Here is a 27383-nt window from a genome sequence, read left to right as displayed (position 1 = left end):
CGCTCGCTCAGGTCCCTCGACCCTGGAGACTGGATGGTAGCGTTGGACTTGCAGGACGCTTATTTTTACATCCCCGTCCTATCTGGCTACCATCCGCGTTACCTGCGGTTCACGGTAGGCCACGAGCATTTTTAGTTCACCGTGCTCCCCTATGGCCTTTCCAGCGCTCCTTAGGTGTTCACGAAAGTGATGGCGGTTCACAGCTCATCTGCGCAGATCAGGGGTTCTAGTCTTCCCCTATCTCGATGACTGGCTGTTGAAGGTGGGCTCGCCCCAGACTGTCGTCTGCCACCTCCAGACTACGACCGACCTGCTGCATTCGCTGGGGTTCTCCATCAATCTACCGAAGTCGCACCCGATTCCCTCTCACAAGCTCCTCTTCATCGGAGCGGTTCTGGACACGACGCGGTTTCTGGTTTATCCTCATGAACAGCGATTCTGGGATATTCGGGCTATGATTCTGATCTTTCAGCCTCTATCCTGGGTTTCGATCCAGATGACCCTGAGGCTGCTGGGCCTCATGGCCTCCTGCACACTGCTGGTCGCTCACGCCAGGTGGCATATGCGGGCTCTGCAGTGGGAGCTGAAGTTCCAGTGGGCGCAGCATCAGGGGAATCTGTCCGACTGTGTTCAGATCTCGGAGGGCACTGCTAGTCAGTTGCATTGGTGGCTCACGAACCCGGATTCGGTGGTGACGAACGCATCCCTTCTGGGATGGGGCGGCCACATGGGAGAGGCGGAGATCAGAGGTCAACCTTCTGGAGCTTCGGGCAATTCATCTTGCACTCAAGACATTCCTTCCCTCTGTCCAGGGAAGAGTAGTGCAGTTGTTCACGGACAACACCACCGCCATGTGGTACTGCAACAAACAAGGCGGGGTGGGGTCGTGGACCCTGTGTCAGGAGGCCCTCCGCCTCTGGACATGGCTGGAACATCAGGGCATATCCGTGGTGGTTCAACACCTGGCAGGTTCCCTGAACTCCAGGGAAGACTAAGTCAGCCGCAGGTGCATGATGGATCACGAATGGCATCTTCACTCGGAGGTGGTGCAAGGTCTCTTTCGACAGTGGGGAAAGCGTTGGTTAGATCTATTCGCCACCGAAGAGAACGCGCAATGTCAGATATTCTGCGCGTTGGAATTTCCAAGGTGGCACTCGCTAAATGACGCTTTTCGTCACGAGTGAAGTTGCGGTCTGTTGTACGCCTTTCTGCCTATACCACTCCTATACGAACCTGTCCAGCCTCCACCTCCTTGCGTGCAGATTGAGTGACTACAGTTGACGTCTTTTGACCTGCCTCCTGAAGTTTGCGATGTAATCTTGGCAGCCAGGCATCCCTCCATTAAGACGGTATACGCCTGCCGGTGGAACAAGTTTGTGGCATGGTGCACAGCAAAGGCTGTGGATCCCCTATCTGCCCCTCTTTCTGAGGTTCTCTTATTTCTTCTTTCTTTAGCCCAGCAGGGCTCTGCTCTGGGCACTATGAAGGGCTATCTTTCAGCCATCTCTGCTTTCCTTCGGCTTCCAGATCAGCCTTCTCTTTCCAAGTCCCTGGTGGTTAATCATTTCTTGAAAGGCATAACTCATCTCTTTTTTCCTCTTCCCTTCATTATGCCTCAGTGGGACTTGAATCTAGTCTTAACCTATTTAATGTGCGCTCCGTTTGAGCCACTTCACACTGTCCTTTGAGGCTTCTGACGCTTAAAACTGCACTCCTGGTAGGACGTCACATCTGCAAGAAGAGCGAGGGAGCTCCAGGCTCTTTCCTCCAAGCCTTCTTTCCTGTCTTTCCATCCGGACAAGGTGGTTCTCAGGACTCGTCCATCCTTCCTTCCTAAGGTTGCCACTGCAGACCATCACTTTGCCAACACAGGCTCCACCATCTGGACCCAAAACGTGCGCTTTCTTTCAATCTGGATCGCACAAAACCGTTCCAGGTGGAAGATCGGCTCTTCGTTGGCTACGTGGGCGCCAAGAAAGGTCGGGCCGTACACAAGCGAACCATTTCTCAATGGGTCGTTTTGTGTATTAAAGTATGCTAGTCTCTGGCAAAAAAGGAGCCTCCAGTGGGGCTACGCGCCCATTCCACCAGGTCGGCGGCAGCCACCACTGCCTTGGGACAAGGAGTTCCTCTACATGACATCTGTCAGGCAGCTACGTGGGCATCACTGCACACGTTAACGAAACACTGCTGTCTGGACAGCCAAGCCCGGAGAGCCGGCTTCTTTGGTCATTCTGTTCTGCAGGACTTTCTGGTGTGATCTTGGTTCGCAGACTCGCCACCGGGGTTGGTATTGCTGGGGTAGCTATTCTAAGGTAAGGAATATTTAACTAACGTGTTTCTTTCAGATGAACAAGTTACCTTCGGTAATGATATATCTGTAAGAAACATTAGTTAGTTATAGATTCCTTACCGCCCTACCCATCCTCCCCGTTCTGCAAACTGATTTCTAGGGTTAAGGATATCCTTTCAGGGCCCTAGTTTTGTACACCAGTGGTCAGTGTCTTGCATGGCTCTGCGTTTCTAGCGCGGAAAGTCGTGTACAGAACTGACATCAGCATGCGAGGGCGGGGTCTAAGTAGCTACTGCGACGTCATCCCGGCGACCACGATGCCAACGGCGGACGAGGAGCCGACCGACGCCACCTTCCAACACGCAAAGGTACTGCTGACGAAGAAACTTTCTGGATCCAGTCTGACGCCTAGGGGTAATTCTAAGGTAAGAATCTATAACCAACTAATGTTTCATACATATATATCGTTACCGAAGGTAAGTAACTTGTTCTTTAAACCATGTGCTAGACACTGGTGAAAACAAGTTGTCCCAGCTACATGATGGCTTCGCTGAAAATAGGGATGTTTGGTATCAAACATCTCTTATTGATAAACCCACACTGATTTCAGTGATGTATTTACTAGTACATGCACCCAGAGGTCTCCTTAGAGGTGCCCCCTGAAAAGCTACCAACCTCTGGTGTGCTCCGAGACTGGTTTCTGCCACCCAAGACACTGTTCTGACCTCCTAAGGTGAGAGCCTCTGCTCTCAGGAGGCCCAGAGGGGAAGCCTGATGGGAAGATGGTGTAACACCCACTCACACAGTATGGTCGACTGATTAGCCTCCCCAGGCCATCAAGCTTCAAAGAGCTGCCCCCTTTGGAATGTGATTTTGCCTCCCTTCACAGGAGAGGAAGCTCCCCTTTGTCCAGGACCCCCTTGGCACCTGGCCAGGCGGTAAAATTAACTAGTCAGGTAGGCGTGCCCCCTCCAGACTAGTACCCTGTGGACACAATTTTTCAGAAGTAACCACCATCTTTGTGATTACATACTTAGGAATTCCGGACGACTGAGTTATGCCCACTTTCCGCAGGAAGTGGTCATATAGGGGCGTAGTGACCTCAAGGGTCAGTAGCCCATTGGCTACTACCATACACTTCTTCTAACTCATCTCAATTCAGTATTTAGGGGAGTCTTTGGCACCAGAGAAACAGATCCTGATGACCTAAGAAGAGAGAGGACACTGAGGAGCCCCAAAAGCAGAGGGGAGAGAAGAAGCAGCCCCATGGGTCTGTCTGCATTCCTCATCGAAAACTGTGCCAAAGTTGCCTCATCCTGCAGCTGTTGACTCAAGAAATGTGGGAGACTGCCTGCCTTTGATAAAGAACCAAGACCTTCTGTGGGACAGCGGAACTGTTCCATGTAACTTGCAGCAGCCCCCAAAAAAGGGACTTTGAGGCCTCTGAAACCGCTAAAACCCGACACTTGAAGCCACCACTGCACCAAGTCAGGTGGACCAACAGCCCTCCGGAGCTAGAGCCCATCGTGGTTTCACCATTCGTGGAACCTCCGACGTCGCCTGCACAGGTGAGCCTTAAGCATGTCAGAAAGCTCACTGAGGAAACTCTAATCAGAGTGTGGGGTGGATGTAGCTACCCTGGCTGTCTGTCTCAGTAATCTGGAGAAATACAGACAATAGCCATATATTAATGGGGTTAGAACTGAAGCACCAATAGACACTTGTGGCAGTGTCACCATGGTGACTGAGGAACTGGTGTCCTCAGAACATAGGTGAGGCATCTACAGTCCTCAGCGTGATAATCAGGCTATGGTACATCCCTTGGCGATGGTATCCTTAGAATTGGGAGGGATTACTGGCCCAAAGAAGGTGGTGGTATCCTCTGCTATTCCTGTACATGTCTGCTAGGCAGTGATCTGGAGTCCTCCGCATGGGCTGAGGTTGAAAGAAAAGCTCATGCAGCTATGCTCTGAATTGGTGTGCGTCTAAAAACAAGAGCCCAGTCCAGAGCCCAGGGTGAATGAGAAGAGTTTGACCCTGGGATAATGGCCCAACCTTCCAAGAGAATAGGAAAGAAGCCTGGGAAACCAGCTTCTGAACATGTACAAGCTCAGGTCCCCGCTAATCAGGGAGAAGACCTGTCAGCCCAAGGAGTGAACCAGCGGTATAACGAAACTTGACACCCCCCATGCAAAGATCATGGAGGCCCCCCCCATTCTCTGATCCAGGCAGGAGCTCTTGGGCCAGCTGCCCATGCACAGGGCAAAGGGGGGGGGGGGCGTCCTGCAGCTCAGGGTGCGAAGGTTATTGGTATGTCACTGAGCCCCAGTAGTTTGAGCCTTACACAGCAGAGCTCTTGGCCCCAGGTGGACCCTCTAGGGAAGATCTTTGGCAGAGGACCTGTCCCACTCTTGAAAGCCTGGGACACCAAGCTGCTGATCAGGAAAATGAGATGTCAGTGGCTCCCAGAGCCCCTATTGGGAGTAGGGACTCCTTTACACTGAGGCCAGAGACCATAACCCTGGTGCCACCAGGAGAGGGATAGTGCCTCAGCAGTATAGAGTTTCTCCTCACACTGGCCCATGACATCCCCTAGCTGGGCTCTTGACCAGGCAAAAACGTGGAGTAGGTTAGTTACCCACTTCTACTGGCCAGGTATGGACACAGAAGGTGAAGGAGTTTTGTAACTCCTGTGCCACCCATCAAGCCAATGGCAAGTCAGGTGGCCACCCATGGGCCCCCTTAATTCCACTTCCAGCGGTTGAGGTTCCCTTTGAAAGGGTAGGGATTGACAATGTCTGTCCCCTCGACCCTCCAACTGCATTAGGAAACAGATTTATACTGGTAATAGTGGATCATGCTACCAAGTATTAGGCAGTTCCCCGAAGGGATGTGGCCTAACGGCCAGAGCGGTCGACCTCGATGCTGGGGGTCTGGGTTCGAGCCTCAACATCCTGTGATTCTGGTCAAATCACTTAGTCTCCAGGTGCCTAACAAAATTAATGTGTTCATCTGTAACGCAACTGGTGCTCATGTAAAGCGCTCTGATACCTTCGGGTTGAGTTCGCACTATATAAAATTGAAGGAAAAAAAAGGCTACCACTGCTCCTGCAGTGGCTAGGGCCCTCATTGGTACCTTTACCGTAGTGAGTTTTCCAAAGGTCTGGCTACCTAAATACTTGGCCAGAATGTGGAGTGATCTATAAGTTCACTACCCCATATCACCGACAAACAAATGGTCGTGAGAGATTCAACAAAGGTATGATTGGTGAACTCCCTGGAAAACTCAGAAGGAGATGGGAAGTCTGACTACCATGCTTGTGTTTTATCTACAGGGAAGTGCCACAGAAGAGAGTGGGGTTTCCCCCTTTAAACTTCTGTTTGGTCATCCTATAAGGGGACCATTATGTCTTATGAAGAAAGGCTGTGAGAGACCTCTTGAAGAGCCTAAACAGGACATTGTGGATTATGTGCTTGGCCTTCGTTCCAAAATGGCTGAGTACATGGAAAAATCATCCAGAAACCCTGAGGCCTGCCAAGAGCTCCAGAAGCTCTGGTATGACCAAAAAGCTGTGGCGTTTCAACCAGGGCAGAAGATGTGGGTTTTGGAGCCTGTGGCTCCTAGGGCCCTCCAGGACAAATAAAGTGGACCCTACCCTACCCTGGAATGAAAAGGCTTGGTCACCTACCTTGTGGATCCTGGCAGTTGCAGGAACCCCCAAAGCGTCATCCATGTAAACTGAATTAAACCCTACTATGACAGGGCTGATGTGACCATGCTGATGGTCACTGATGAGGATCGAGAAGGAGAGCGAGCCTCTCCTTGACCTCCTCTCCAACAGTTCCAAAGATGGGTCAGTAAATGGAGTGATCTTTTCAGACACACACTCTGCACAACAGCAAGCTGACTACAGGCATGTCCTGGAGCAGTATGCTGAGCTCTTTTACCTTCCCCCTGGTCAGACTTACTGATGTGTCGGTAATGTGGACACTGGTGGCAGTCAAAAGTAAACTGTATAGCCAGTCTGGCCAAGGCAGGATAAGCATCAGAGCCACGGTCAGCAAAATGCTGGAGATTGGGGTAATTGAGCCCTCTGAAAGTCCCTCGGCCAGCCCAGTGGTCTTAGTCCCCAAACCTAACCCCCAGTATGGAAAGAAAATTGATCCACACCCAATTCCTAGGACTGACAAATTAATTGACAGGTTAGGGGCAGCCAGATATCTCATTACTTTTGATTTGACATCAGGGTACTGACAGACGGGTCTAACCATTGGATCGAAAGAAAAATCAGCCTTCTCGACCCCAGATGGGCTTCATCATTTTACTGTTGTGTGCTTCGGACTGAAGAATGCCCCCGCCCCCTTCGAAAGGTTGGTGAACAAAGTGCTTGCTGCGCTGGAGTCTATCTGATAGAAACATCTAACCGTAGATGCCTTACCTGTGAACTTCCCAGGCGTCAGACTGGATCCAGAAGATTTTTCTTGAGCAGTAGCCCTGAATGCCGAAAGCTGGCCTTGCTCGACTCCACATGATGACGGCATCTCCGTCATCGTGATGTCCGTGTCGTCTATATAGACGCCACCCCGGCGCACTGGCGTCCGTTCTTTTCTTTCTGCACCAGCCAGCGCAGATCCGTTGAAGAGAGCTACTTCCTGTAATTTTTTGACAGACTTTTTTTCTGCTTTTTGGCGACATTTCTTTCAGCGTGTAGGAATCCATTATGTCCAAAAAGACTGCGGGGTTCAAACCATGCGGCGCCTGTCACCTTGCCATGTAGATCACGGATCCCCACCTCATGTGTCTTTGGTGCCTGGAGCGCGACCACGACCGGAAGTCTTGCTCAGACTGCCGTGCCATGATGCCTAAAGCTTTGAGAGAGCGGTCCCTAAAGCGGCTTTAAGCCTGGCGTCGGGCGCCTTGGAGGTCTCGTTCCCGGTCTCGGTCGAGAGTCAGGTCTGAGCACCGCTCCGGGGGCTCCAAGTCTTTGTCCTCCCATTCAAAGTCCTCTAAAGGGTCAAGTAAAAAGCACCACAAGAAGCACAAGAAGTCGTAGCGTGCTTCTACTTCACTCTGTCTCAGTCGGTCACCCGAAACAATAGAGGAGTCTCTATGTTCGAGACTTCGTTCTGCGGAACATGTGCCCGGGTTGCCTCCTCGTTTCCCTCCCTTTCATGGACTGGGAGCTTCCCCCGCCCAATTAAGAGTTTTATGATGCCATGTGCGAAATTTTTGGGTGGCCTGACCCTACCGGTGCGACTTCGCGCCCCGCACGCTCAGCACAATGAGTCGCATTGGGTTCCAGTCCGGCAGCTCCAGCCCCTGTGCCCATGGCTCCTCATGGATCTGTTCCCGGACCAGTGCCAGTCGCACCTCCTCGACCTTCCCTGTCGCCACGTTTAATGGCGAGACTCCTGCCGGCGCCCACTGCCCGTGCCATCCCTATTCTTATACCCAACGACAGAGCCGGTCGGGCGTCCACCAGCGCCGTCGGAGCCTTTGGGCTCTTTGATGTATATCAGCCTTATTCAGCAAGGCTTGGATTGGAGGTAGATTAGATGGGGATGCAGGACCCCTTAGAAGTCCCGCATTCTACAGAAGAAATCGACAAGTATGAGGAATTGAGTGATGCCAGTGGTTTGGATAACTCTCCAGAACCTGGCATCCTTTCCCCTCCTAACCTGGCTATGGAGAAGGGACCTTCCTTCGCCATAGTGATGCGTAGGGCTGCGAAGGTCCTGGCCCTGCAGCTTCCTACTGTGGCAATAAAGACCAATTCCTTGAGTGAAGTCCTGTAGCCTGCCTTCTCCACTATGAAACCCTTGCTGCCATTTAATGAGGCCTTGACTGATGTTCTTCTTGAGTCCTGGTCCAAACCCAGCACAGGGGCTCCTGTGAATAGAACAATTCCCCACCTCCACTGTCCTGCACCGGGCGACCCAGCTCTCCTCACCTCTCTCCCAACCTCTGAGAGCTTGGTGGACCAAGCCTCTACTTCCAGAGGTGTGTTCCCTTCCGCACCCCCAAATATGGACTCCAAGAGGCTGGATAGCTTCCGAAAGAAATTTGTTTCTTCCACCAGCCTGGCACTGTGGTCAGTAAACACCAGATGCCTCTCGGGCTGTTGCTCCCATTCCCTGTGGGAGACAGTTGCGCAAGTGCTGCCTCAAGTCCTGGAGGAGGCCCAGCTGTCCTGTTCCAATCTGTTGCAGACCGACGAGATGCAGCAAAGTTTACTATACGCTGTGGCCTTGACACAACAGACTCACTGGGCAGAGCAAGTTCCATGATGGTGGCTGTTAGGGGCCACCCCTGGTTGAGAACTTCTGGTTTCTCTGCGGATATCTAAGCCAGTCTGATGGACTTGCCCTTTGATGGCTCTCTTCTCATCAGATATAGGGCGGACATGGCACTAGAGCACTCCAAGGAGTCGCAGGCCATGGCTATGTCATCCCGGCATGCGTCTGCCTTTTGCTCCTTTCGTGGCTATTGATGGGCCTTCCAGCTGCCTAGCCAGAGGACCGTGAAAGTTCTGCAGCCTCTGTACGGTCATGGGCATGGCTCACCTCGACTCCGTGGCGGGGTTCTACAGATAGCCCAAAGGGTCTACTCCCTCCCCTTTGAGACTACCCCAGGCTGCTGGAGGATCACCTTGCTTTGCTTCGAGAGGAAGTCACGACTCTTGGGAAAGGGGGCTATAGAGAGGGTTCCGGTGCAAGAAGTAGGGTGTGTTTGTTATTCCAGCTACTTTCTGGTCCTCAAAAAGGACGTAGGTCTTCATCCTGTCCTCGACCTCAGAACCCTCAACTACTTCCTCAAGAAGAAGTTCAAGATGCTCACTCTTGCTCAGGTTCTGTCTGCCCTGGACCCGGAAGACTGGATGGTAGCATTCGACTTGCAGGATGCTTATTTCCATATTCCCGTCCTACTTGCCCATCACTGCTACCTACGGTTTACAGTGGGCTACGAGCATTTTCAGTTTATCCCTCGGGTATTCACCAAGGTGATGGCGGTGGTCGCAGCTCATCTGCGGAGATCCAGGGTCCCAATCTTCCTCTATCTCGATGACTGGCTGTTGAAGGCGGGCTCATACTAGGCGGTTGTAACCCACCTCCAGACTATGGTGAACCTCCTGCACTCGCTGGGGTTCGCTATCAATATGCCGAAGTAACTCCGGACTACTTCGCACACTTTCCCTTCCATTAGGGCTGTTCTAGACACGGTGCAGTTTTGAGCCTATTCTCCCGAACAGCAAGTCCAAGATATTCAGGCTATGATACTGATGTTTCAGCCTCTGTATTTCGGTGAGACTGACTGAGGATGTTGGTCCCATGGCCACCTGCATCCTGCTAGTGAATCATGCTAGATGGCACGTGCAGGTTCTGCAGTGGCACCTGAAGTTCCAGTGGTTGCAGCATCGGGGGATTCTCACCGACCTGGTCCAGATCTCGGAGGGAACTGCCTGAGATCTTTTAAAACACAAAACATGAGAGGCAATTGTAAAACAGTCTTGTCCACAAAACTTTTTTTCTGCTGAAATATGCAATAAATTGGTTTGTTTTTGCAATATCTTATATTTTTTTTCTTTCTTCTTGACAACAGACAGACAGCCAACGTGTTTCGCTCGACACATGAGCTTCTTCAGGGCAATGTGATTCTTCTAGCTGCAGTTCTATATTAGATGAATGGTTGCGTCACACCGAAGTTTGGAAAATGTGTTTCACATGATTTTAAAAACCCTTGAGGTCACAGGATATCAACAAAAATCGAGTGTCCAAAAGTCTGTCTCTTCAAAAAGTTCCCTGTCTCTATTATTTTGGGTATTTTTAAACAAAATGGCGTGTTCTGCACTCGAATCAAACCAGCCGCATCCGCGAGTTTCCTTCACGAGCCACAGATGAATGTAGTGGTTATATTGGTTTAAAAATGTCACATTTCTTTTTTTTCCAATGGTTGCGCACCCAATAAATGGGTGAGTTCTCCTGGGCACAATCGGAGCCCTACTTGGGGTTGTTATATTAAACAGTTCAAAATCCCAAATAAAGAAATGCGTAGTCAGTTAAATGATTCAGATGTGTTATTCACAATGCATGAATTTAGACTTTTATTCCATGGTAATTCAGCGCAAACATATGTTAACAAAAGTTGTCTGTGGTCATTACACAACAAGTAATCTTTCTTGATTTATATGTTCCAATGCATTTTAGGCGAATCGCCCTTCGTCAGGGAACAACGCTATAGTGTAAAGGAAACATAAAATACAAAGAGGAAACCTTCCTGAAAATAATTATGAAAAGCTTATGGCATGCTACATTGGTATTTTATAAAAGAATGTGCGTAAGTGAAAAAAACGAGAGCGAGATCATCCATGGGAGCTGAATGCTCCAGTTGTTTGGTCCTCGTGAGGTGAACAAAAAGTGGTACAGTGCAAAAAAGCCAAAGATGTAGAAGTAAAGTGATCGCAACATTCTTTGGAACGAGCGTGGTAAATGAATAAAAAACCGAACACACAGGCGTGTGATGAAGCTACCATGGATTCTTAGACTTTACGCTCTGGACCGGAGAGCGTTGCCCCTGGAGCACATCAAAACAGTATAAAATTCACTGAACCTGTTGCCACTTTAACAAGGTTGTGCGCGTACACCAAATGTCAACATTTAATTTTTTGCCAAGCTTCGAATTTTGTTTCTAGTCATCACGGGTTTCATAGATAAGTTGCGTGTTAAGTTTGCATGCAGATTTGGGCGTTATGTTTTCACGGGGGAGTGAATATGTGCATATTTGGTTGTTTAAATGGTGTTTATCACTGAGACGATGTTGGTGTGAGTAACGAATGAGTGATCATGTTTAATGTTTTACTTCTAGATTTGTTTTACAAAAAACGTTTTCGGATTTGGTGCAATGATGGTATTAAACACTTATTTTGTTATTCAGATTTTCATTTAGTTGATCTTTGATTGGTTGTGCTGATGGGTGTCTTGTTTTAACATCTTGTATTGTAGTTACCCCTGAGGAAAGGAATTATCCCGAAATGCATTGGGTACAAAGTAACTATGGTGTGCCATGAGGAATATTGAATCCCCTTGTGCTGTCAAGTAAAGCCTTAATAGGCATCTCTGAAAACATTATGAAGACCAATTTGATGAAGTATAAAACTTTTGAATTAAATATGTAGAACTTTTTGAAGAAAGATAAAAATATGATAAATTGGTTGAAGATTTTGAAGTCATACACGTGAGGCTGTGCATCTTGTTTAGGGACCTAATGAGCCTCCAGTTTGTGATACACACACATCCCTGTGTTCTATGTCCCCTAACACTGCATATGATATTTGTAAGTCACCCCTACAGCAGGCCTTACAGTGCTAAGGCAGGGTGCTGAATATTGCATGCGAGGGCATACCTTCAAGAGCAGATATGCCCCTGTGCTGGAAAGTCTCATTATTGCCTGTGCAAGTGGACAGGAAAGCCATTTTAAAGCAAGTCCTGGACACTGGTGAAAACGAGTTCCCTCAGCTACATGATAGCTTCACTGAAAATAGGGATTTCTGATGGATACATCTGCCTGTGGATTCCTCATCTTTTGAATTGCCTCATGCATAGCTGCATTCCACAAAACATTTTCTCCAATCTCTCCCACTTCGGTAAGGATGTCACATTGGAATTGCTCCGCACGCGACTCTGCGTAACGTCATTTGAGCCATAAGAAGACCTCGTCGGCGTGCTGACGTCATTTCCCTTTTTTCTGCGCCATCAACGCAGAACAGTTTTTTCCCAGGGCTCTCCATTCCTGGAGTTTCATTGTTGCAGGACTCTTCCTGAAATTGTGGCAGTGACATGGCTGCCCAGAAGTCTGGTTTCAAGCCTTGCAGGGAATGTGGGGGTCATATGTCTATCACTGACCCCCATGAGCATTGTCTCTGGTGCTTCTTGTCGGACCACGACGTCAAGGGGTGTAGGTCATGCAGGCGCATGAATCTGAAGGCCCTGAGAGGGAGGCCAAGCTGTTTGTGGTCAGGGCAAAGCAGCAGAAAAGGAGCCGGAGAAGGACGAGATCCCAGTCCAAGTCGCCGACTCAGCATACCTCGAAGTAGCAGCGTCATGGATCTAGTTGTTTGTCTAAGGATAAATCACCAAAGTAATCCTGTGGGGCCTCCATAGTCGCCAGTCCTGAAGTCGCTGCACCTGGCTTTGCCGATGCCGGCACCCAGTAAGAGATCCTAAAGGGAGGCACAGAGGCTGCTGGAGGAGGAAGAAGAATATCAGGAGCAGCAGGAAGAGGTTGAAACTGGAGAAATTATTGACCCTATGCAGGAATTTGAGGGACTGCAGGAGGCTAGTGGTTTCGACACCTCTCCGGAGTGGAAGCTCTCTTCACCTAAAGGCCCTTCTATTGCAGGAGGTCTCATCTCTTACCATTCTATAATAAGAAAGGCAGCTGATCTACTGGACTCTGTTACCTACTGTAGAGCTTAAGTCTGATATTTTACCAGAAATTTTTCATTTTCCTTCTTCTGTATCGGAACCTCTGCCTCCCTTGAACGAGGCTTTGACTGAGCCCATTTTAGAGGTATGGCAGAAGCCAATGACTGCCCCTGCTGTATCGGTTGCTAGTAGATATATGGTAGAGCCTGGAGAGCCAGCTTTCCTTTCCACACAACCATCTTCTGAAAGCTTAGTAGTCCAAGCATCATGCTCTGCTAAGCAGTCTACAGGCTCTTTTCTATCCACGCCTGGAGATGGAGAATCTAAGAAGATGGAGCAATCGGTTTAAAAGGTGTTTTCTTCAGCCAGTACGGCCCTGAAATCCACAAATGCGACATGCTTGTTGGGTCGCTATATCCACGCTCTGATGGATTTTGCAAAGGAGGTGATCCCCCAAGCTTCTGGAGGACGTTCAGGGCCATTTTGCAGAGGTTCTATCTGACACACAAGCTGCGGCCCATCAAGTCATACAGTCAGCGCTTGATATAGAGGACTCTATTGCTAGTTATTGTTCCTCAGTGGCTACCGGGAGGCACGCCTGGCTGAGGGGGTCTGGGTTTACATCTGGTGTACAGGCCACCCTATTGGGCTTGCCTTTGATGGTTCTTGTGTCTTTGGTACCAAAGCAGACTCGGCGCTACAGAGCTTTAAAGATAGTAGAGCCACTGTGAGATCGTTGGGTCTACAGTCCCAGCCCAGAGGTTTTGGGTACCGCAGATTTCAAGGGTTTGGCAAGACTCCTTCCTTTCAGGCCAGGCAGCAGTAGCAACAGACAAACCCTCTGTATAGGTCTAACAGAGGAAAAGGTAGAGGTCGCCTGCGAGGAACAGCTCGGCAGCAAGTCTACTCCTTCTTTCCCGTTCCCCCAACTGGTACCACAGGGAAGCAGCTATAGATCCTCCATCCTAGAGCATGTTGTTCCTGTGGGAAGTTGTGTGTCCTATTTTCTACGAAATTGGAGATCTGTTACATCCGATCTTTGGGTTTTGGATCTCGTAGAAAATGGGTATGCTCTTCCCTTCTGGGATTTTCCTTTCCCCCCTCGCCAGGGCTGGTGCTCAGAGGACCACCTGATGCTTCTGCAATAGGAGGTTCTGTCTTTGCTATGGAAAGGTGTGATAGAGGTTGTTCTGGAGCAGGAAAGGGGTCAGGGATGCCACTCCGATACTTCCTGATCCTCAAAAAGAACGGGCGATTGAGGCTGACCCTAGACTTCAGGATCTTTCATTTTTACCTCAAGCAGGAGAAATTCAAGATGTTGACCCTGGCTCAGGTTCTTCTGGCGCTGCAGCAGGAAGATCGGATGGTGTTGATCGATTTTACAGAATGCTTATTTTCACATTACCATCCTGAAGTTGCATCGGAAGTGTCTCCATTTTACAGTGCAATCGCAGCACTACCAGTTTACGGTCCTTCCGTTCGGTCTTACATCTGCGCCACAGGGTTTCATGAAAATGATGGCGGTGGTAGCAGCGCATCTCAGTAGGTCGGGGATTCCTGTTTTTCTCTATCTCGACGACTGGCTGTTCAAAGCAAAGTCTCCATAGATGGTGCTGCATCATATGCAAGTAACAATACGTCTGTTGTTTGACTTGGGTTTTTCGATAAACGTACCCTAATCTCACCTGGTGCTCTCTCAGCACAACCTGTTCATAGGGGCAGTACTGGACACAACTGTGAGTCATGACTTCCCACCTTCACAGAGGATTCTAGACATCCAGGCTATGATTCCAATTTTTCAGAATGGAGCGTCTGTTCCAGTCCTGAAGGTCTTACACCTGCTCAGTGTGTTCGCTTCCTGCATACTGTTGGTCAACCATGCACGCTGGCATATGAGAGCCCTCCAGTGGTGCCTCCGCAGGCAGTGGTTTCAGTGCAACGTAAATCTCAAGGAGGTGGTCAGAATCTCCGGAGACACTTCAGCGGATCTGTTATGGTGGAGTGTTTCGGGCAACCTGTCTCAAGCTGTTTGTACATTCTTCTCCGGTGGCCACAGTGATAATGAATGCCTCCACTCTGGGGTGAGGAGCTCATCTGTGGGATCTGGAGGGCAAAGGCCTTTGGTCTCCAGAATAAAGATGGTTTCACATCAATCTTCTAGAGTTGCGGGCGATACGTTTGGGTCTCAAGGCCTTTCTTCCCTCCCTCCCTTTGCGGTTAGTCGGTTCAGGTCCTGACTGACCACACTACTGTGATGTGGTACAAAAACAGGGAGGAGTAGGATTGTATCGTCTCTGCAGAGAGGCTCCGCGACTCTAGTCCTGGGCCCTGGACCATCATATTTGTGTGATTGCAAATCATCTGGCCGGAGTCCTGAATGTACGTGCAGACAGTCTCAGGTAGCACTACTTGGCCGATCATGAGTGGCGTCTCCATCCAGAGATGGTCCGTCACATTTTCAGGATGTGGGGGTTCCCTCGGTTGGACCTGTTTGCCACTCCCGATAACGCGTAATGCCCGTCAATCTACAGTCTCCGGTATCTGATGCGTTGGGTGACGTGTTTCAGTTCGATTGGGGCCCAAAACTATCTATGAACGTTTCCTCCCATACCCTTGATTCCTCGAGTTCTGAGGAAGATTCGCCGAGACCAAGTTATATTGATCGCCCCAATCTGGCCGAGAGGGTGTGGTACACAGACTTCCTTTACCTCTCATCTCACCCTCCGCTCCATCTCCCTCTCAGGGCAGACCTCCTCTCGCAGTCACAGGTTCTACACCCCCACCTATAGAGCCTGCACCTTCATGCCTGGAGATTTAACAGGGCAACCTGAGCTCTTTCTTTCTTTTGCCGGATGTGGTGGATGTTATCTTATCGGCCAGAAGACACTCCACCAAATCTTTCGATGCCGGTAGGTGAGCCAGGTTTGTAAAATGGTGTGGAGAGCGATCGATTGATCCCTTACGAGCCCATTTGTCTGATATTCTCAGTTTCTCTCTTTCCCTAGCACAGCAGGGTTGTGCAGTAGCAACGGTCAAAGGCTATTTGTCTGCCTTGTCGGCTTTTCTCTGCTTACCAGACCAACCCTCTTTATTTAAATCTCCCATAGTCCTGAGATTTATCTAGGGTCTCACTAACAGGTCTCCTCCCACTCCCTTTTACCATGCCTCAGTGGGGTTTGAAATCAGTTCTTACTTTCTTAATGGGGTCTCCCTTTGAACCCCTTCATAGTTGTCCCTTGAGATTCCTAGCCTTTTAGACAATATTGTAATTACCTCTGCCAGGAGGGTTAGTGAGCTGCAAGACCTTGCCTCTAAGCCCCCCCATTTACCTCATTTCATGTGGATAAGATGGTTCTTAGGACCAGAGCTGCCTTCCTGCTTAAGGTGGTCACTCCCTTCCAACTAGGGCAATCTATCACTTCGCTCACTTTCTATCCTCCCCCTCCCCCTTCTAAGGAGGAGGAGGGACTTCACCGCCTGGGCCCTAAGAGGGAGGTCAGCTTCTACCTGGACAGGACTAAGGACTTCAGGTTGGATGACCAACTCTTAATTGGATATGTGGGCAGGATGAAGGGCAAGGCTATCCATAAGAGAACGCTGTCCAGGTGGATCTGCATCAAGATCTGCTACGCCTTGGCCAAGAACGAGCCTCCTGAAGGTATTTGAGCTCATTCCACCAGAGCTAAGTCGTCTTCTGCTTTAGGTAGAGGTGTCCCTGTTGTAGTCATCTGCAAGACGGCAACTTGGGTCTCCCTCCATACTTTCGCGAAGCATTATTGCTTAAACTCGAAGGTGAGGAGGGACGGCCACTTTGCACGTTCTGTGCTGCAAGTGTTTTTGGTATAATCAGGAGGGTATCCTCCTCCGAGAATGGGGCTGCTTGGGGATTCAATTTAAGAGGTGAGGAATCCACAGGCAGATGTATCCATCAGAAGAACAAATTACTTACCTTTGGTAACGCTTTTTCTGGTGGATACAGTTATCTGCCTGTGGATTCCTCACTGACTGCGGCCCCGGCGCCGACTGGTTCGGATCCAGGCTTGGAGGATGTGGTACTGTTGGGGTGTGGCTTCAATGGGGCACCTGCTTCAGGCCACGGCGTCTCTGCCTCGCCGCAAACTCCTGCAGGGGTCCCTGTGGTGTCGCGGGAGGTCGCCCGGGCTCGGGACGCATCCCCGAGCCCCTCTCTGTCCTTTGACAAGGTGGTCCTGTCTAAGGCCGAGGGGACGCCGATACGGCAGCAGCTGGATTGTGTGGAGCCACAGGGGTCGGGGGACCCTCTTCGTCCTGCTCCGGGTCGAGGCAGAGGGAAGACCCCTCGTCCCTCCCCACAGGCGGCTGCCTCGTCGGAGTGCGAGTCGGAGGTTGAATCATCCCGGGTGCTGCCACATGGGTTGCCGAGCGATCTTCGCCTCATTCTGGGCCGCGGCTGGAGGAGGGCTCCGTGTCACTCCCCAGGCCCGTCTCGTTCCCCCACGCAGGTGGCTGCCTCGGCGGGGGTCGGGTCGGTATCTTTCCGGCACCACCCCAAGGCCGGAGCGGCTCCAGCTCTACTCCTGTCTCCGCTCCGGTCTCCGGCGCGGGGTGACTTGGAGGTACCTTGCCCGATGACGCTGGCTGGTGCCGATGTCCTGCCTCAGGCAGTGGACTCTACAGTTCCGCGCAGGGGTCGTACCGCAGATTCGTCTTCGGAACACACCTTCTCCGGAGGCAGGCTGTATATTGGTGTTGTCCTCCCCGGAGACTGGTCGCCGTGTGGTGGCTTTTTCACCGGCATCAAAGGGCGGCTCCCCGCCCTTCTTGAGGCAGATGTGTTCGTCGGAAGAGCGGCAGGTCCCTCATTCTTCGGCTCCTTCTAACTTCCAGGTCTGGCCCTTGCCCGTCCCGTTTGGCCTCGGGGACGGCTGCCTTAGTTTGCAGCCGTCGCCCACGGAGGAGTTGATTTCTCCACTGCGGGGCCCTACGGAGGCAGGGGCAGCCTTCGCTCAAGTGGTGCCCATGGCTGTGGACATCCTGCACATGGGTGACCCGGTGGCTCACTTTCCGGCGAACCATCTATTGGAGGTTCTCCACCAGGGCTCTGGTGGGAGGGAAATCATACTTCCCTTTGAAGGTTTGCTCCTTTCTTCCTTGACGGGGGCTTGGAGGCGTCGTGCCTCAGGGGACCCGGTGCCGCAGCACCTTCTGCGCCGGCGCTGCGTGACCCGGCGTGTCTTTCCTTTCACCCCTCAGCCGCCAGTCCCCTTTTGCAGACTGCTTTTCCCTCTCTGCCACCACTGTTGATTCCGGCGTCCCGAGAGGCCCACTGGCTGGACTCTTGGGGGCGTAGCATGTTCGCCTCAACCAGCGCGGCCCTGCGGGCCCTTAACACCTTGTGTGTGCTGGCTAGGGCCTCCTCCTGTTTGTGGGACTCGGCTGAGTCTCTGGGATCTGAGGCGTCCCAGGAGTCTGGTCCAGTGGACTTATGGCATCACGCTTTGGATGGCCGGGAGCTTGCGGCGTTTATTCTCCGCTCTGCTCTGGACATCTCAGAGGTGCTGGGCCGGGCCATGGCTTCCTCAGTCGCTCTCTGTCGCCATGCTTGGCTTCGGGACGGAGTATTCCCTGAGAATCTTCGGGAGCGACTCATCGACCTTCCGTTTGATTGCAGCCTGTTGTTCCATGCCCCGGCCGACTCCGCCATCCAAAGCCTTTTGGCAGGGCTCTGTCCTCCTCCTCCTCCGCCTTATCCTCCACCTCCTCCTTCCCCTCCTCAGTGACTTCTGAGTTGGGTTGCTTCTGGGCCTTCTTAGGCCGGTTGTTCTAGCTGTGGAGTGTTTTCTGGCCATTTCCGTCCTTCCTTGGGACTTTGGCATTGTTGGCTGCTGGACAGCCCTGGTGTTGGTGTGTGGGTTCTGCAGGAGTTGTTGTGCAGACTTGGCCCTGAGGTTGAGCCTTCTACTTTGTTTGGGCTGCTTGTCAAGCCTTCAGCGGGGGAGGGGAGGAGGGTGTTTTTTTTCCCCGTGGCTCTTTTGTTTTTTCCTCTGCTGCGGAAGTTCTTCCTAAGAGGGTTCCCATATCTTGGAACTTAACGTACCCTATGTGGGGTAGTTGTAGCAGTCATATATCTTGCGCTCTGCTAGAGGTTCTGATCACCTTCAGGTGCCTGTTCTCCATGGCGTTTAGGTAGGTTGCTTTTGCTTCCTGAGGTTGTGTGCGCGGCCACTCGTAGTGGTGTGTCCAGGCATCTCCTCCTCTCCCTGCTCCTGTCCTGAGGTCTGGGATGATCCTGTGTTCTCCCTTGCCAGGCGTCGCCTACTCTGCCTTCTTGGGGCCTCGGGCTGTTATTCTTGCTTCTGGCGGCTTGACTGCCAGCACCGTTCTGGCTGGCAGGCTGCTCTCCATCTGGAGTGGGTTCGCCTTCTTTTCCCTCGTTTCCTTGGGCCCTCTAAGCTGCTGCTTCTTCTTCCGCCTTTCCTGCCTTGGCATTGGGCGGCAGCTATGTTGCCTTGTGGGGGAGTGGGGTGCCTCGGCCTCTCCTGTCCTTGCCCTTGGTTCCTCTGCTGTGAGGGCATGAGCCTCTTCAGCCTTCTTTCCCTCCTACATCCCCTTGGGGTCGGTGGGGTTCTGCTGGTGGGGGGTTCCCTTGGCCTGGCAGGGGCGAGGTTCTACCTGGTCCACAGATCTGGTCCCCTGTGGGGCCCTGTGTTCTGCTTTGGCTGGTGGGGTCCTTTCGCAGACCCTCCTTCCCTGTGGGTATTGCTAGGGTATCTATTCTATGTGATGGAATCTGCGGCTAGTAGTCTCTATCAGATGTACGAGTTACTTACCTTCGGTAACGATGTATCTGGTAGAGACGATTCTAGCCGCAGATTCCTTCACGGCCCGCCCTTCCTCCCCTATTCTGCGAGGACCCTTGGTTTGGTCTTCGGTACTTGCCTCCTGGTGGGGGGCTGTGTCTCCTGTGAGTGCCTTCCTTGTTCTTGACGGATGACTACGTCTGGGGGCGGTTCATGCCTCCTTGGTTCTTTGGAGGATGGGGTTCCGGTGCCCTGCTGCTCTGGCTACTCCAGGTTTGGGGGGGGGGGGGACTGCTTTCTATCCCTGCCCTCCCTCCCATCCCTTCCTTCCATTGCTATCCTCTGATTGAGGGTCCTCTGGCCATGTCTTGTCCTTGCAGGTGGTTGCCCTCAAGGTTGGATTGGCTTGGAAGTTCGTTGTCCCTCTGTCTAGGGACTGGTTCCATTCCTTGCTCAGGATGGGGGAGTGGCTTTAAGTGTGCCATGACTTTACGCATGTTCTTGCCTTCAGGGCGCAGGGATGGGAGGCTGTCTATGTGCTGGCAGAGTGACTGCGCAGGTTTCTGCTTATTCTTCTTTCCCTGCCCTTGGGTTCTGCGGTGTTGGCACTATTCTGGTGGTGTTAGTCACGTTTCTTTCCAATTTTTCTGCTCTTCGCACACTGTTCCATGCTTCCACAGTTTTTTGTCTGGTGGTTCCACGTTTTAGTGCGGAAAAGTTCTCAGAAGAAAACTGACGTAGGCGCGTAGAATTATCCCCAGGCGCGAGACTGGATCCGGAAACTTTTTTGCAACAGCATCCCTGCCCGCCGGGGCGCGTCTTATGTGACCTCGCTGACGTAACGTACGCGGATGATGCCTGGGCGGAGTCGCGTGATGTCGCCCCGCCCCCAGCGGGCAGGGATGCTGTTGCAAAAAAGTTTCCGGATCCAGTCTCGCGCCTGGGGATAATTCTACGTGAAGGAATTTGCGGCTAGAATCGTCTCTACCAGATACATCGTTACCGAAGGTAAGTAACTCGTACGTCAGGAGTGCCCACACCAGGCTAGTACCATCCCTAAGGTGAGCTACACTGAGGTGGACACGATTTGTCAGAAGTAGCCATCTTTTTGATGGCATACTTAGTGATTCTAGGTCAGGGTCATGCCCACTTCCCACAGGAAGTGTTCATTTAGGGGTCTAGTGACCCCAAAGGTCAGTAGCACATTATCTACTACCCTACACTCTCCTAATGGCTTGGAGGATGTGGTACTGTTGGGGTGTGGCTTCTCTGGGGCACCTCCTTCAGGCCACGGCGTCTCTGCCTTGCCGCAAACTCCTGCAGGGGTCCCTGTGGTGTCGCGGGAGGTCGCCCGGGCTCGGGTCGCATCCCCGAGCCCCTCTCTGTCCTTTGACAAGGTGGTCCTTTCTAAGGCCGAGGGGACGCCGATACGGCAGCAGCTGGATTGTGTGGAGCCACAGGGGTCGGGGGACCCTCCTCGTCCCGCTCCGGGTCGAGGCAGAGGGAAGACCCCTCGTCCCTCCCCACAGGCGGCTGCCTCGTCGGAGTGCGAGTCGGAGGTTGAATCATCCCGGGTGCCGCCACATGGGTTGCCGAGCGATCTTCGCCTCATTCTGGGCCGCGGCTGGAGGAGGGCTCCGTGTCACTCCCCAGGCCCGTCTCGTTCCCCCACTTAGTGATTCTAGATTCAGTATTTTCAGGAGTCCTTGGCATCAGAGAAGCAGATCTCAATGACCTAACAAAAGAGAGTACACCGAAGAGCTGCAAAAACAGAGCTGAGAGAAGCAGCTGGCCTGGTACCAGCCCTGTTTGCGTGCCTGCATCCCTCACCGAAAACTGCATCAAAGTCGACTCATCCTGCAGCTGTTGACTCAAGAAACATGGGAGGACTGCCTCAATCTCGCAGCAACTCCAAAAGAAAGGACTCTGAGGCCTCTGGAACCGCCAAAACCCTACACCTGAAGCCATCACTGCACCCGTTGTTCCAAGCCTGAGTCGAAGTGGACCAATGGTTCTAACAAGAGTCCAGAGTCAATCGTGGTTTCACCCCTTGTGCACCCTCAGGCTTTGCATATTGCCTTTGCACGAAGGCCCCCACCCTCTACTGCGACTGCTTCGGTAAGGAAAATCCCCACGCCCAAGGACTCCTCTGCACCCGATGCCCCTGGACCGTGGAGAAGAGGACCAAAGGTGTCCCTATATACCCGAGCATCGTGAGGCTTGAGCCCCCCCTCCACCCCCCGGTTGGTTTAGCCCGACTGGCCTCCTAGCCAGCGCCTGCAACCTCTTCGCAGAGAACCATTTCCATAAAACAACATTGGGTTCCCTATGCTGTTTTGCACCCTGCACCCAGCCGCCCTCATGCCATTGGTGGTGTACTGTTGGTGCTGCCTTGAATCTTGCCCACCACTCACCTTAACCCCTGGAGATTGGTCCAGTAAGGCGCTGTACTCTACCGGTTTGCAGAACTTGTTCTTCCTTCTATAGGATAACATTGCAGAACTCAAAAATTGCACTGTCACTTTTTTAACTGAAAATAATTCATAAACCGTACTTACCTGAACGATTTTTCTCTGATGCCTAAACATACATAAAAATACTTGCTATTTGTATAAATTGGTGTGGATCTCCTCCTTGAGTCGTGTGTGTCATTTATTGATCATTGTATTTGCAGATGTCTTGCACTCCTCTCTTTTAAGCCTAAAGCTGTTCGACCACACTACCCCTAATAGAGCACATTGAGATTGCTAGATTAGGTCCCTTTCCACTGATATGGGAACCCCTTGACTTTTTACCCTTTATATCAGATTAATGATATATCACATAAAGAGCCAGCTTCCTACAATCCTATATTGTTTTGCTTTTTCTGCATGCTAAAATTTGTTGTATTTAGTTGGTTGTTTTGTTTGATTGTTCATGAAGGTTTCGTCATTTGAAATCTTTGCTCAAACACAGTGTAGACTTTATGTATCTGCCACTCCCTAATGATACATACTTAATATTGACTTTTTCAAGTGCCAGTTGTAAAGAACATTGTTCAAATGTTTGCTTGCATTTTATTAAATGTTCAATATTGGTTCACAGCTAAAAGTGATGAAGTTTCAGGATGAGTTGGAATCTGGCAAAAGGCCAAAGAAATCTGGTCTGAGCATGCAGGAGCAGGTTGAACACTACAGAGACAAACTCCTTCAAAGGGTGAGAATTGTCACAAATATTTATTCCACAGACAAACATTTAAATTTGATGGTGTTTGAATGCTGTGGCTAAGATGATATCGTAGAAGAGGTTTTAGAAAGGTGGAATAACAGAACATTTAAATTGCCTTTCTTTTCTTGTGCTACTCTTTATAGATGTGCATGCTTTGCTTCAAATCACAATCAAATGCTTGCATCCAACTTGTCTTGTAATATTTTTTAGAAAGAAAAGTTAATGATGATTGATTTTCAGTGATCGTCTAACCCTGAGCACATTTTGATTCAGAATTCTGCAGATTACATGACACAATACTACCCAGTGTATCTCTGTGGTCTTAAATGTGCTCTTTGAAAGTCTAGAACCTTCCTTCACTGTTTGTGAATACAAAGGGTGCTATTGTACACATGCCCAACAATTACCTTGTTTTATATCAACAGGCAGGTATTGGCTTCCTCACCAAGTTGTGCAAACTGGCAGCGGTGCTTTTTTCATGGGCCTATGACTAGAGAAAAGTCTTTGCTGCCCATGCTTCAATAATATATTACACTCCATTTTATTTCTGCTGCACATTATTAACTTTTGAGAGGGTAAACCTCACACTTAATGTGGCAGTGTACTTATGGTGACATGCACTACAACATGTATTTGAACTACTTATTCAGAACTGTAGAAAAGTGTATTATTATTTGGGGTGGACAAGTGTGCACCTGGAAGAATAACCCCCACACCTGCTATGTCACACAAATGAAATATGTGCCCCGTCCCTGGTACCGTGACACAAAGCAATCAGACTTAAATCAGAAGCAATGTGTAAAAGGTAAGCAGTGCATACAAGGTAGAAAAAGTCATGCAAAACGCAACAAAAATTTTGCGACCAATTATAAAATAAAGAAAATAACACTGTGTAAAATAAGACCAAAACAACAAGGGGGACCAGAGATGAGAATTGTTAAAGATTTAAGTGGAAATAGTACCAAAAAGCACAACATGCCACTAATGGTCTATGGAAGCAGTAGACCGCGCATCTGATAGACTTCTGGTTGCACATTCCTTACTTTTTGAATTTCCCCAGGCATCAGACTGGAACCGGAAGATTTTATGTGAGCAGTACCCCTGCACACTGGTAGGTGGCGTAAATCGATTCTGCATCCATTGCCTGCGGCGGAAGTGACGTCAAAGTACCTATATAGGCGCCACCCAGACACGCTGACGTCAGTTCTTTTCTTTCTGCGCCACCCTATGATGATCTGGAGAAGAGCTACCCTTCTGTCTTTTTTTTATACGTTTTTTTCACCTTTTTGTCGACTGTTTTTGAGGACTTACATCCTGGTGTGTTAAGGATGTCATGGTGCAAGTCCAGTTTCAACCCCTGAGGTGCTGGTCACCGACCGATGTCGGTCGGTGACAGACCCGCATCTTGACTGTGGTGCCTGGATGGCCACCATGACTAAGTCGTGCTCGATTGCTGGATCATGGCCCCAAAGGCTTTGAGGGAGTGGTCCCTGAAGTGGAAGCGCTCATGAGCCGACATCCTCTAGACACTCCAGTAAGAGATGCAAGAAAAAGAGCAAGAAGTTGAAGCACTCTTTGACTTCACCTCATCCGTGTGCATTTTAGGCTTCGTTCCACAGAACCTGGGCCGACTCCATGCCTCTCAGAATTTCCGAAAGCTGTAGTGACCCCCACCCAACTTAAGGAGTTCTATGAGCATATGCGCCTCATATTAGGGTGGCCCGACCCCTCGGAAGCGCCTTCTGGACCCGCTAGACCCTTCTGTTTCCACACCGGCGGTTCCGGATCCAGGGGGCGTACAAGGATCCTGACTGATGCCCGTCGTACCATTTCAACCTTCCCCGGCACCGATGCCGACATTCTTGGTGCCGCCATCTCCATTGTCATCTCCAACTCAGACACAGAGCCGTATGGGCTAGGCCTTGGGGAAGTCTGAAAGGAGTCACTGGACTCTTTAGAATACCAGCCCTATGAGGAATAACAGAGTATGGAGTGGTGTGAGGAACTCGGTGAGCCCAACGGTCACCCCTGCCTTTACCACTGGCTGCTGAAGGCAGGCTCACCCCAGGCTGTCTCCTCCCAACTCCAGACTATGGCGAACCTTCTGCACTCACTGAGGATTACTATCAACATGCCAAAGTCACATCTGACTCCCTCTCAGACGCTCCCTTTCATTGGAGTTGTTCTAGACATGGTGCAGTTTCGTGCGTATCCTCCTGAGTGGTGAGTCAGTGGTATTCAGGCTATGATACCGATATTTAAGCCACTGTCCTGGTTTTGGTGAGATAGACTCTCAAGCTGCTGGTCCTCATGGCCTGCATCCTGCTGGTAACACATGTCAGATGGCATATGCAGGCTCTTCAGTGGGACCTGAAGTTCCAGTGGATGCCGCATCAGGGGAAGCTCTCCGACCTGGTCCAAATCTCTGAAGGAACTGTGAACGATCTGCAGTGGTGGCTAACGAACTGCGATTGGGTCACAGACAGTACCTTCTTCCTTACCCAACGAAATCTGACAGTAGTGATAGGTGTGTCACTCCTGGGATGGGGTGGCCATCTGGGAGAGGTGGAGATCCGAGGACTCTGGTCTCCGGTGGAGTCTGAACTCCACATCAATCCACTGGCATTGAAAGTCTTTCTACCCTCCATCAGGGTAAGGCTGGTTCAAGTGTCCACAGACAACAAACAAGGCGGGGTGGTGTAGTGGGCCCTTTATCTGGAGGCCCTGCGCCTCTGGACATGGCTGGAGCAGCAGGGCATTTCCCTAGTGATTCAACAACTGGTGGGTTTTCTGAATGCCAGAGCGAACAAACTCAGCTGAAGATGCCAAAAGATGGCGTCTCCACCTGTAGGTGGCACAAGGTATCTTTCAGCAGTGGGGAAAGCCTTGGTTAGATCTGTTTGCCTCAGTTGATAACACACAGTGTCTACAATTTTGCATGCTGGGCTGAAGACTGCTGAAATGCCAGAAACCGGTCCTAGGAAGCTTGTTTCCGGTCCAGGGAAGACATGGCTTGGCAGTTCGGGCTGGACTGTTCCCATGAGGCACAGGGTCAGACTGATTTGCATATGGCCATGTCTGAACTGGGGTGGCGGAGTGAGCTAAAGAATGATGATGGATTAAACCCAGATCAGTTGACTGGGAGTGAGTGCTTGCATTGTTCAACACTCCGTCCATCATCCCCTTTGGTTTTTCTTTGTTCGCCCTAAGTTGGCAGGGTATGCCCAGACGTGGGTCCCTTGCTCACTTTGCCACTGGATTTAAGCTAGCCTGGCTGATGACGGCTGATTAGCCAGAAGCCGGTCCCAGGAATCTTGTTTCCAGTCCAGGAAAGACATGGTTTGGCAGTTCGACCCCTTTGGTTTATCTTTGCAATCAATGAAACACATTGCTAAGTTGGATATCTCGGACTAGATGAGAAAGAGATACGAGTTCTGGACCCCCTTTCTGTCTTGGTGCGGTTGATATTTGGGGTTTTTCAAAATGGTCCAATGATTAAGCCTTCCATTTACCTCGGCTGGTTGTAGTCTATCTTGCTTAAGCAGAGGGACTAGGGGATTTCAATGTCCCCATATCTTCTTCTGATAACGGTTCCATGTCGTGTAACCAAGTTAACACTTTCCTCTCCATAACAACCAAGTCTTTCAGCTTGTTGTGTCCCTGAAACCACACAGGAGGTCAGTCTACTGAGCCTTGGAGTCCACATTGTCCTGGTACAAGTGGAAGCAGGTCCACCCCATCGGGTGTCCTCACAGGTCTCAGACAGTAGGTGCAGTCCTTCTTCTGTTCTTCCGCAGGTCCAGAAAGTATTCTGAGGAGGGTGCCACATTTGTATTGCAGCACTAGTTGAGTGCAGGTGTCTCCTGTCTCCTCCCTGCTCAATGGGGTAGAAGGTCCCAGGGGCACCCCTTCCCTATTTTGTAGTAGTTCATGTTCGCCCTACTGCAAGCACTCCCACAGTGCACCTTTTTCCCAAAATCCAGGGTGGGCAAAATTCTTCTCACCCTGTGCAGAACGTTTATTCCCAGCCAGAAGTCTGGGAAGGTTACTGAGCATTCTCTGTGGTTATTCAAAATCTGTTCTGGGGGTAGCTGTTCTCCCACTGGGTTTTGTGCCAGCCTAACTAGGGGGATTGGCAAAAGCTTGGGTTTTCCAAGTGTCACCCAACATTTGCTTATTACAGGTCAGGCCCCTTTGGAGTTAAGTTCCTGGGTCCACCTCAACTGTTCTTCCTGCCAGGGGAAGAAAACTCATTCCCTCTCCCAAGTTGTTGTCCCTGCTCTAATATTAATTTTCACACTTCTTTCACCCCTAATTCTGGCCAAAGACAGGCTGGGCAGTTCCTGGAGAGCTAATGCAATTTAGCCTCTAGCAATGTCAGGCACGGTAAAGGTAACTTTCTAAAAGGTACATTTCCCATACATTTTATGAAAATACAACTTTTTCATTAGATTGGGTTTTTATTGAATATAAAAAAGTATTTGTAGTCTGTAGCGAGCGTAGGCAAAATGTTGTTAGATTAAAGTGTGTAATCTATACTTTCTACTTTTCCTATGTGCCAGCTACAGCCTGACCGCTAACCATGTTGTTTTGGGCCTAGTCAGTAGGGGCAACATGCCATTTTGTCACGCAAGATCCACTATTAAATAATATGCTCCATACCTTGTGGGTGCAAGGTACAC

The 27383-nt window shown here is 50.6% G+C and overlaps 1 protein-coding gene across 1 annotated transcript in view; it reads left to right on the top strand.

Annotated features, from left to right (window-relative positions):
• U2SURP (U2 snRNP associated SURP domain containing) overlaps positions 1 to 27383 on the top strand; it is a 776636-nt gene that overhangs the window by 615483 nt on the left and 133770 nt on the right. The window contains exon 24 of the mRNA XM_085633584.1: positions 22579 to 22689. Coding sequence (XP_085489710.1) covers positions 22579 to 22689 — 111 coding nt within the window. The remainder of the gene's footprint in view (positions 1 to 22578; positions 22690 to 27383) is intronic.

Source organism: Triturus cristatus, chromosome 11, assembly GCF_964204655.1.
Source record: "Triturus cristatus chromosome 11, aTriCri1.1, whole genome shotgun sequence".
Lineage (NCBI taxonomy): Eukaryota > Metazoa > Chordata > Amphibia > Caudata > Salamandridae > Triturus > Triturus cristatus.
Note: the sequence above shows the minus strand (reverse complement) of the source record. Positions and strands in the feature narration are given on the sequence as shown.